This window comes from Cannabis sativa, chromosome 6 (assembly GCF_029168945.1).
Source record: "Cannabis sativa cultivar Pink pepper isolate KNU-18-1 chromosome 6, ASM2916894v1, whole genome shotgun sequence".
In the NCBI taxonomy this organism is placed as follows: domain Eukaryota; kingdom Viridiplantae; phylum Streptophyta; class Magnoliopsida; order Rosales; family Cannabaceae; genus Cannabis; species Cannabis sativa.
Window position 1 is genome coordinate 46,710,139 of NC_083606.1, and position 10,903 is coordinate 46,721,041.

A 10,903-nucleotide genomic window follows, 5' to 3' on the forward strand; every position below is an offset into this window, starting at 1 on the left:
TTCAAGATTGAGCCTAATCATAACAGGATTAAGATCATTTGATCTAGGATCAACTAGGCGATATTGACTTGAATAGATATTACGGTAAGTTTAATAAATCTAAGTCAAAGTTCAATATCGGTCCCTTCCGATGCATACTCCATGCATCCAACCTGAGCTTTACTTTAACCAATGTTCTGGAAAGAACATAGTATTTCTCCAAATACAAGTAAACTCTTGTTGTAGATTATCATATCAGTAAAACCCTATGTCTGATAAATCTAGGAAACTTTATTCACATAGTCATGTTTACTTTCCAATGTGTTGACGACACAATAAACAGGATCAAGTATGTGAAAAGGGTTTCAGATGAATTTATACATTATGTACATATAATCATGAAATAAATCATGTGAACCATGCAACATTAAATGTTATTTCTGATCTATATTAATAAGTAAATCTGATTATTTTAAATGAGTTTTATTTAGGGCATAAAACCCAACACAAAAGACCAGCAAATCAAACATAAATAAACACTAAAACAAAATCAAAGAAAGCACATACCTCATTAACCCCTTTTCTGGTGATCTCCTCGTACAAATCATCAGATTCAACATTCTTTAATGAAGATTTACCTTTCTCCTACGAGTTAACAAAATAATAAAAAACAACAACAAGACAACTGTTAAAGAAATACAAAAACACAACAAAGAATAGAAAGAAAAAAACATGGAAAATAAAGAAATCACATACAGATATATCTGTAATAAAACAAAATTGTAACAAAAACTCTAAAACAACACAAAAATAATAAAAAATAACCTTATCAGCTTTGGGCGACTGTAACAACTCTGGCTCAAACTCAAATTCAGAGTTTAAATTTTTCAAAATGGGGCGAGAACATTTGGATATCCTCTTCTTCAAAGTTCCACCAACTAATTTTCTTTTGGAAGGAACAAGAGACGTAGGACTAGGAGGATGATCCTTGAAATTCTTCTTACCCATAGATGATCAAAATTTTATTTTTCTGAGGTTTTTTTGGGAGATTTTTTATAATTGGAGAAGAAGAGTTTGATTGGTAACAACCATATATAATGAAGAATAGTATTTATAGGAGAAGAACTACAACAAAAAAGGCAAACAATAAGAGGGAAACTTGTGATTTAAAACTAAAATAAAAACTAAATAAATATAAAATAAAACAAACTAAAACGCCCCTAACACAATAACTATATGAATAATAAAATAAAAAAAAAAAAAAGAAGATAATGAACAAAAAGATGGAAAATAGAAAATGGATTAAACTGAAAAACGGGCATTACATTTTAAAGAAAAAATAATTTTCAACATCAAATTTAATTAACATAAAATTAAAAAAAAAATTGTGACTAAAGTGGCAACACACGTCACATCAACTTTTTATATCACTTAAAAATTAAATAAAAGATATGAAAGAACCCTGAGATGACACGTGTAACAAAAAGATGAAAAAAATTGGTTTTAAAAAAGAGTTATTTGCGGTATAACCTCCTTAAGTGGCTAAGTTTTTGCAACTAACCTCCAATTCTATGTTATAGATTTTATTACAATGGAAGAAAATCAAGATATTACAACTCTATTGTAATACAATACAAGGACCAACAAAGAGATTAAATAAATGTTACAACAATATAATATACAATATATATACACTATATATATTATATATAAGAAATGTAGAAGAAGATAAGAACACATGTAATATAAAATATGTATATATATATAACAAGAGAATAATATATATATATATACACTCACTCACAACCTTGAGTGTAGATTAGTGGGGATCACCATGACTTGAACAAGGTATTACACCTTTGTCCAAAAGCTTATTTCCCCTTATCTCTAAGCACTAAGGGTTTGTTTGGTGCGCAGGATTGGACTGGACTACGTGGACACGATTGGATTGGATAGGATTATGCTTTATACAATACTGTGTTTGGTAAACTGTCGGATTAAGTACTGGATAAATAATACTGTGTTTGGTACATGGCTTGACTGGACTAAATATTGTTTTCTAAATTTTTTTAAATATTAATTAAATTATTAAAAAAAAAATATACATCAACAAATAATATATATTTTTTTTAATTATTAATTTTTTCAAATTATTGTTTTAATAATTTAACAAGTTAAGCAACAAAAATGACAATAAAATATTTTTAAATAATGTATAATATCTGGTACACATATATAAACAAAATAGTAAAAATATAACATTTATATAGTCAAAAGTACACATAATTAGCTCAGTTAGCAAAAAAACTAACTATTCTTGTTCATATAAACTACTATGCATTCATAAATGCATACACAAAATATATGATAGCTTTAACATGAGATCTATCTAAATATTCAAGTCAGATGTATTAATCTAATTGTTACTTACCACCTAAAGATAAACTCCATTTAGTAGTTATAAAAGCTTACACATTTTAAAATATTGACACCACATATAAGATATAAGTTATATTTTAATGTCTTTAGAGCCTCATCCATGGTTAATAAGGGTCATGGCAAACTCTATCTTGGTAGCCTCATCCATATTTTTCAAAGCACTCACATTCCATGGTTGTTCAGCAAATATCTTTAGAGCTTTGATTTGATCAGCAACATGGAGGTTCATCTTTGTGATCTCTTCCCAAACAGAGTCATACATCTTGTTATTATCTCTATTTTTTAGCGTTTCAATGAGAAACTTCGTTTCCTCATGTGATTTCTCCATCATATTATCCAAAGACTTTGCTAGATTTTCTAACCCAACACAAATATCTGAACCTGGTCTAGCTCTCTTCTTTCTTCCAGATTGGGATTGATTACCACTTGATTGGTTGACAAACATTGGGGAAAATGATGATTCTTCTTGCATTTCATTGCCATCATAATCATCTTCAAGATCGACTGCTTTAGCCATATCAGCTGGAGTTTCACCGGCTTTTCCAGTTGCACGATCTGCTCCAAAGATATTAGCCAATCTGTCATAGATAGGAAATTGTTTACCCCTCCATCCGTCAGCTTCTTTGTGACTCTGAAATAATAAGTGATGAATTAGAATGTAGTGTATTAGTATTCATCAATTTGAAACCAACTAAACAAATTTAATATAAGTACCTGCACATATGCATTCCATACTTCATCACTATCAACCTGAATGCACTTTAATATTTCGTTCCAACCAAACCCACTCACATTTAGCATGTCAAATACTATACTATATTGTTTCTTCCATATTTTTATCTTTGACTCAATGTGGGGGCTTGCTTTCAATCCAGAATTAGGACACTTAAAACGTAATTCTTTTTCAATTAATGGGTATGTTCCAGCTTTGAAGCCATCGTCACAACGATAGCCACGCAGCACACATGACTCTAGCACTACCAATAACGCTTCCTCCTCCAAAATTGTCCAAGTACGACGACCCCCTTTCTTTGAGTTGGAAGTATGTTGCATGTTGTCTCCACTTTCCATTCCTATATAATACAAAATATTGGAAACCAATGATATACAACATCTACTAATTGAAGAAACATGTTATAAAATTATATATAACAACTAATAAATATAAACGTACTTTTATTGCATAATTCAAACAAAAGTCTAAAACAAGCACTCATATAAATTCAATTATACTAATCAACAACATTGAAAAGAACATTTAATACAACAAAATACTAATATCTACGGCCTCTACTTGCTCTCCATTCATTAAACATGTTTGTTGCCAAAGCATCTCTCCAAGTAGTCCATGCATCAGATGATTCAATAGTGGGAATAATGTTCACATCATCAAGAGTTTGGTTTTGTGAGCTATCTTGTGCATCTAATTCTGCTTCCATAGGATCATATGACATTTCTCTCCTAATAAGGTTATGAAGAAGACAACAAGCAGTCATTATTCTACATTGAGTTTTGATTGGATAAAAAGAAGGGCTTCACAATATAGCTCATCGAATCTTAAGCAAACCGAAACAACCTTCTATAATATTTCTAGCAGATGAATGTTTCATGTTAAAAAATTCTTTCTCATTTGTAGGTGCGCATCCATGTTGCCATTCTGACAAATGATATCTTGTTCCTCTGTATGGTGCAAGAAACCCTTCACAATTGGTATAACCAGCATCCATAAGATAATAATAACATAACAAAAATAAATATATATTATTGAGGACTCTATGTGGTTTAAGGTATAAATTAAAGTGCATTGCACATTTCAAAACAAACTCTACCTTCAGGAACTCTTAAACCATGTGCTCTAGTTATTGCATCTCGTAGAACTCTTGAGTCTGATGCCGAACCTTCCCAACCCGGTAAAACAAATATAAAATTCATATTTCGATCAAAAACTCCTAACATATTGGTGGTAACCTTGCCCTTTCTATTTCGATAGCTCGGCTTGTCAGTTTGACTAACATGCACCTCAATATGTGTCCCATCTAATGCTCCTAAACAATTCTTTACAAAATAAAGCCAACAAAATATTAATTTAAATATAAACACTAAATTTTACTGGTCCAAAATCTAATAACTTCTTAGTTAAAAATTGTTAATATACCTTGAACCATTTCCATCTATCGTCATTGCAACTTTCTGAAACAGGTTCTGGCACAACTAACAAGCTCCCTTGTAATCGAAGAACTCCACTCAATACCGCATTGAAGTATCTACTAATAGTTTCACCCGACCGCTTGAACTTATGGTGAATTGTTCTATTTTTAACATGATGAGCAAGTATATTTAAGAAAATACATACTTGCTCTTCTATAGTCACCAATCCATCTACTTTTAATCTCCCATTATGTCTATGTAACTCACATAATACACCAAAAGTTCTTCTATCCATTCGAAGTTCGTTCACAAACTCTATATCACCACTTCGTATATAAGTATCTAGTATACTTAGCCTAGTCTCATTATTCACAAAAGTTCGATTTTTAAGCATGTGTTTTTCATAATATTGTTGAACTTTGATATAGGCATTTATTAGCACTAAAATACCCATTATTATTCGTCTAAAATGTAAATTTCTTGCAAGCACAAACACCACAATGTCCATCTCGTCCATAACTATTAAAGAAATTAAAAAAAAAATATAAAATATAAGATATCATGATAAAGACATGTGTAAACTAACAAAAATTATACAATTAATAATTAAAAACATCAAACAATTATCCTAACTTTAATGTTAAAATATATAATTTAATTCAACTATTATCTTAACTTTTTTTTATACGAAGGTGTCACATAAGTAAAATATTGTTCGCCAATCAAAGTATGCAAGAAATTTCAAGAAGAATAAAAAACTATATATAATACATAAACAAAATTATCCATTACTAAATATATACACATACACTACACACTCCCTTAATACACCCTTCGTACATACACAATTAATCAATTTCCTTATTATTTTTCTTGTTAATTTAATAATACATAAACCAATCAAATGATATAAAGTAACAAAAGCATACAATGTTTAAAATATTAAAATCAATTAAAGAGCATTCATCATCGTAAGCCTAACGACCAAGGTGTTGTAATGAATCGATATTACTCCTATGTGTATATATATTAGTAGCTTGAAGTAGAGAACTCAATCAAAATCAATATTGCATATAGCTTAAATGATTAGGATTTTCGGTCTCTTTACTTTATTTGGAAAAAAGGTAAATTGTGAAAGGAGATGGAATAGGCTATAGTCGAAGTCTTAAAAATAATTGGTCTAAATCTAAGCTAATTAATTTTAATAGAATTCGTTTACAATGATTTTCTATTTTTTTTATAAATAGAATTCGTTTACAATGATTTTCTATTTTTTTTATAAATATAATTAGTGTTAGATGATACAAAGAATAATTAACAAAATTCTCATAGCAATTTATATTTTGAGAACCAACTGAAATTTAAGACAAAAGGGAACGAATCAGAGGAGGAATAGATGCACTCTCAATCCCAACTTCAAAATGGGCATATATTTTATAGATCTAGATCTGATTAAAACCCAAAAAATTAAAAAAGCAAAATAAAAAAAAAATACAAGTAAAATCTGAAAAATAGAGAACAGAAAAAAAAGTAAAGAGATGAAAAAAAAAAATAAAAGAAAAAAAGGACAATGAAATACCTCACAGTGGTGGTGGGAGCTCAAGTACGTCGGTGGTGAGAACGTGGCGGTGAGGTGGTGAGACTTCGTGACAGTGATGGTGGTGAGGTTTCGTGATGGCGGTCGGAGAGGATACGACAAGAGTGGTGCGACTACTCCTTCAGACAGTGAAGCCAAGAGTTTGTGGGAAGGTGAAGGGTTTTGAAAAATAAAGCATTCCCACCTAATCCCACCTTTTAAGTTGGGACTAGTTATCCCATAAAAAAAAAGGCATTAAATTTAGTCAATGGACTAATAATCTGGTCAAAATTTATCACCAAACATGGGCTTAGGATTAATAAACCCAGTCCCACTCCTTTTCCTGATGCCCAAACAGGCCCTAAGGGAACTCTTTAGGAAATAGCTTTGGGAATTATCAGGCCTTTTAGGGTTTTCTAGCAAAGTGCTTTCTTGATAGAAAACTTCATCTCTTCCAAATGAGCACATTAGACTTCTTTTTATAATGTTTAGGCGATCACACTTAGAATTCAAACTCACCATCTCATTTCTCTCATATAATGAGCATTAATATAGTTTGTAACAACTATATTTCAAACCATTTGAATCCTATCATCAAATTGTGTAACATCTCTTTTATTACACAATATTATGATCAACCAAAAGAAGTTACAAAAGCAATTAACTTTGTGACTCCTCTCCATGTTATAAAGTGTAGGTTACAATTTTAGGTTAAATAAATTATATGTTACACAATTTATTTACCAAACACTTAATACATATTATTCACATAATAATATATATTACTACATTTTAATCTACACTTATTATATTATAAAAGAATATAACATTCTAAAATTTTAGTGGTAAAATCTCCTAAATTAAGTTCTGTTAGCAATTAGCCCTTTTCGTCTATTTTTGGGTGTTAAGTACCAGGTTGGCATGTCTAAGTGTACACAGTGTACACGTGGCAAAGTTTAATTAGTCCACGTGATAAATATTTAAAATTAAAATAAAAAAGTTAATTATTTTAAAAGTAAAATAAAAAAATAAAAAAAATCTTTTTCTTTAAAAATTAAAAAATTTATTTTTATATATTTTTTTTTCTTTTTCTTTCTCTTTTATTTCTTCTTCTTCTTCTAACAGAATGTCCCTTCTTCTTCTTCTTCTAACTTCATGTTCCTAATTGATGTTGCTTCCTTCTTCTTCTTCATATTTCATGTTCCTAATTGATGTTGCTTCCTTTAGGTCAATGAAATTATACGTATGGCTGCTGCCACTGCTGTCGCCATTAAGTCTAGCAATATCAATAATATAGAGGCTGATAATGCGTCTTTTTCTTTTTTTCTTTTCTTTTCGTTCTCTTTTCTTTCTTTCTTTCTTTTTCTTCTTCTAATAGAACGCCCCTTCTTCTTCTTCTAACTTCGAAGCTTCAAGATCCGCAGCTTGCTTGAGGAACGTCGAATCGTCGTCCTCGAGAACCATCTGAATCGGTGACGAGCCAAGGCCGGCAGCTATGGCGAGAAGGATCTTCTTCATCTCGAACCTGAACTCTTCTCGATCGACGGTACCGCTTTGGTAGTAGTCGAACTTGTAGAAGATGAAATCGTAGAGATGGGAGAGTTGTTTGGCCGTGGTGGCCACGTCGATCCCAAAGTGGCTCTCGATGAGCCTCATCGTTTGGAAAGCTTTTCAGAGCTCAGTTCAGGAGAGAACATCATCCTTGTTCAGATCTAGTGATACGAACTGTTCATCCACGCTCTTGTTGAACTCCAGTTCGTCGCTGACCAAGTCTCTTACCGTCGATCCGTCTATGATCAATGGACGATGATATGGGCGCGGCGGACGTGGTGGCTTCGGGCAGAGTGGTTACGAGATTGGTTGGGGATCGAACCTGAGTGGGAAGCAGGACGTGATGGCTCCGGGCGGAGTGGTTAGAAGAAGAAGAAAGAAAAGAGAAGGAAAGAGAAAGAAAAGAAAAGAAAAAAAGAAAAAGAAAAAATTATAAAAATAAATTTTTTAATTTTAAATTTTTTTAATTTTTAAAGAAAAAGATTTTTTTTATTTTTTATTTTAAAATAATTCATTTTTTTATTTTAATTTTAAATATTTATTACGTAGACTAATTAAATTGTGTCAGTGTACACGTAGACGTAGACATGCCAACCTAACAATTAACACCCAGAAAATGGATGGAAATGGCTAATTGCTAACAGAAGTTGAGTTTAGGAGGTTTTACCACCAAAATTTTAAAATTGGGATTAGTTGTAAAAACTTGACCACTTAAGAAGGTTATACCGCAAACAGTATACAGAGTAGAAAAAATAATACAGTATAAATGTAATTATTGTCGTATAACAGTAAAAAAAGAAAGAAAATTAGAAAATACAGTATTTGTTGTGATTTTCTCTTTTTATAAACCTAGTTTTCAAATCTCATATTTCAAAATAATTAAAACTTTCATTTCTTCTCTTCTGTTCAAACCCTACCTCCCCCACTCTCAGTAGCTCGATCTGCTTACCTTGGTTCACTAGCTCCACATCTCGCGACAATAATCCACAAATTCGGTGACTGGCGGTCAAAATAAAATGCACCATAAATCATTCACTTCTCCTTCGGTTGACGGCTCAAATCAGCTAATGTAGAGCTCCATCAATTGGAGAATCAAGTCACAAGTGCGAATGCGGTTAGAGAATGTGGAAATTGATCCTCTAAACCAACTTATTCTTTACAACTCATTTGAACCAACTAACTTAACTAACTGTCGGTTATGTTAGTTAGTTAGTTAGTTGGTGCTATCCTTGTTTGAGTTGGGACTATATATATAAGTCTAGTCTTTTCATTTCTAAGTGACATAGAGAATAGAAGAAAGACAGAGAGAGAAGAAGAGAGAGGATTAGAGGAATTTACTTAGGGTTCTAAGCTGAGAGTTCTGTTCTTGAAGAGGGTCAAGAACAAGGGGTGTACTCGGGTTGATAGAGAGAAAACTGTGACTGTTTTCTCTGGTGTGTATCGAGTACCATCTGAGCTGTGATTGCTCTAGTTATTGTAATTGTACTGTTGCTCTCTTATTCTCATATTAATGAAGATTGGTGATGTTTCTCAGCTGGAGTATGGCCAGGGATCATATTGATCTCTAGGACCGGAACCAGGATAAAATCGTGTGTTGTTCTTGGTTTGATTTCGGATTTGATTCATTATGGAGATTAATTGGTTTATGTTCATTTTACTGTCAAAGTTGTGAGTTCATTGCAGATTTTATGATTGAATCCTCAAGGTTATTTCCGCTGAAATTACAACAGAGAATCAAGTCATATTTTGAGTATAATAAATCTATGAGTGTTATTTGATTTTATTTTTACATGAATGGAAATTAAATACCTTAATAGAAATTTCAAATTAGTTGTAAATTGTAACAGCAGCTGGAATTTTTTCTTTGTTTAGGTTGATGGCAATGGTTGTTGATATTGATTCTAGTTTTAAAATTATAATCTAATTTCATATGTGGAATGTTGGATGTGAGAAAATTATAATTACATAATTTTTGATAATTTTTCTCATCCATAGACTCTAGAATAATCTTGTCATTTCAAGTTGGGGAAAGACAAAAGATTATAAATCATCATTATTCGTTGTTTACTACGAATTAGTAGCTTACCCTATAATCATAGTTGCTAACCCTTTCTTAAAATTCACCAATTGGACCAAATGGAATTTCCGAATAGTAAAGCAAATCAAAATATTATATAAGTAGATTTATGATAAATGTTTGCATCTCATTAATTGAAAAAACCAAAAAATTGTTTCTGTGGATGTTATGAAATTTGTGAGCTATAAAATAGTGTGTATCGTGTTGAATAATTGATTAACCTCCAGGATGCAATTAGCAAAAAAGAAAAAATTAACCTCCACTTATAAAAAAAAAAAATTGATGAATGGTGTTTATTTGTTCTCAAATAAGTTATTAATCACAATTTTGTGGGATATTATTAAACTGTATTATGATAATCTGTATATCATTGGTAATAAGGGCGTGGTTATTGGTTTCCGACTAGAATTTTTTTGAAGGGTTAGAAAGAAGGAAAAATTGAATGGTTGGCCCAAAGCAATACCAAGTTTGCAATGAAGTAGTTTTCAAGTACAAGTGTCCCTCTTTTTAAGCTCCGTAGTAAGATAATTTTAAACCAAAAACCTTTGAATTATATCATTAGGTGGGTGTGTGAGTGTTGGAGGTCCTGGGTTCGAGTCCCAGGTAAAACATGATGTAATATATAAACGCTTGAATCAAAAAAAAAAAAAAAAAAAAAAAAAATATCATTACGCTCCATCTTATCCTTATAAGCCTACTTTTATGCTTTATAGTTTGTATGAATTTGTGCCAAATCATCGCTCCTTTCAAAGAGGTCATTTTTTTTTTAAATAAAAATGAATAGTTTTTGTGCTTTAATTTATCATTAAATATTTTTTTAATTTGTGTGTCTTATGTTTCTAGTTAGATTTCTTAGTTAGTGTATAAGGTAATTGGTTTTTTTGCATTTAATTGTTGGTTTTCTTATTTTACATAACTATGTTTCAAGTTGTATTATTTGAAATGGTTATTTCACATATTTATGTAATAAGTTTCCCTAAGTCAGATTTTTAATAGCTGATAATCTAACTAATTTTTCTATGTTAGATTTTTGTGTATTAATTTTAATTTGTTCACTTTACTTAATTGGTTTTTGTGTTTTTCTATATGTAGTTGCTCTATTCTTTGTAATTTGTAGTGTTTAGTCTATTTTT

At 30.9% G+C, this 10,903-nt stretch overlaps 3 protein-coding genes across 3 annotated transcripts; all 3 read right to left on the reverse strand.

The window, feature by feature from the left end:
- Positions 1 to 1,586: 1,586 nt before the first annotated feature.
- Positions 1,587 to 4,586, reverse strand: LOC133038851 (uncharacterized). Its single transcript, XM_061117276.1, has 2 exons — positions 3,133 to 4,586; positions 1,587 to 3,049 (listed from the first exon to the last, which is right to left on the reverse strand). Exons 1-2 carry the CDS (start codon positions 3,487 to 3,489, stop codon positions 2,513 to 2,515), a joined length of 894 nt encoding a protein of 297 aa, XP_060973259.1. The 5' UTR covers positions 3,490 to 4,586; the 3' UTR covers positions 1,587 to 2,512.
- On the reverse strand, positions 3,966 to 5,083 carry LOC133039272 (protein ANTAGONIST OF LIKE HETEROCHROMATIN PROTEIN 1-like). The gene is made up of 3 exons (XM_061118124.1): positions 4,574 to 5,083; positions 4,248 to 4,473; positions 3,966 to 4,117 (listed from the first exon to the last, which is right to left on the reverse strand). The coding sequence occupies exons 1-3, from the start codon at positions 5,081 to 5,083 to the stop codon at positions 3,966 to 3,968; spliced, it is 888 nt and encodes a 295-aa protein (XP_060974107.1).
- A 2,220-nt stretch (positions 5,084 to 7,303) lies between these two features.
- On the reverse strand, positions 7,304 to 7,987 carry LOC115695192 (uncharacterized; the record flags this gene model as incomplete). Its single annotated transcript, XM_061118125.1, is given in 2 exon segments — positions 7,304 to 7,418; positions 7,524 to 7,987. Coding segments are annotated over 2 exon segments (579 nt in total), but the record flags the coding sequence as incomplete, so codon positions are not given.
- Between the last annotated feature and the right edge of the window lie 2,916 nt (positions 7,988 to 10,903).

Excerpts from the sequence above, each read along its gene's own strand:
- LOC133039272 (XM_061118124.1), bottom strand. The coding sequence starts at position 5,083 with ATGGACGAGATGGACATTGTGGTGTTTGTGCTTGCAAGAAATTTACAT. Across the intron at positions 4,474-4,573 it reads ATAGATGGAAATGGTTCAAG|AATTGTTTAGGAGCATTAGA; the intron begins GTATATTAACAA and ends TATTTTGTAAAG. Across the intron at positions 4,118-4,247 it reads TGGTTTAAGAGTTCCTGAAG|GGTTTCTTGCACCATACAGA; the intron begins GTAGAGTTTGTT and ends CCAATTGTGAAG.
- LOC133038851 (XM_061117276.1), bottom strand. The coding sequence starts at position 3,489 with ATGGAAAGTGGAGACAACATGCAACATACTTCCAACTCAAAGAAAGGG. Across the intron at positions 3,050-3,132 it reads TATGGAATGCATATGTGCAG|AGTCACAAAGAAGCTGACGG; the intron begins GTACTTATATTA and ends TTATTATTTCAG.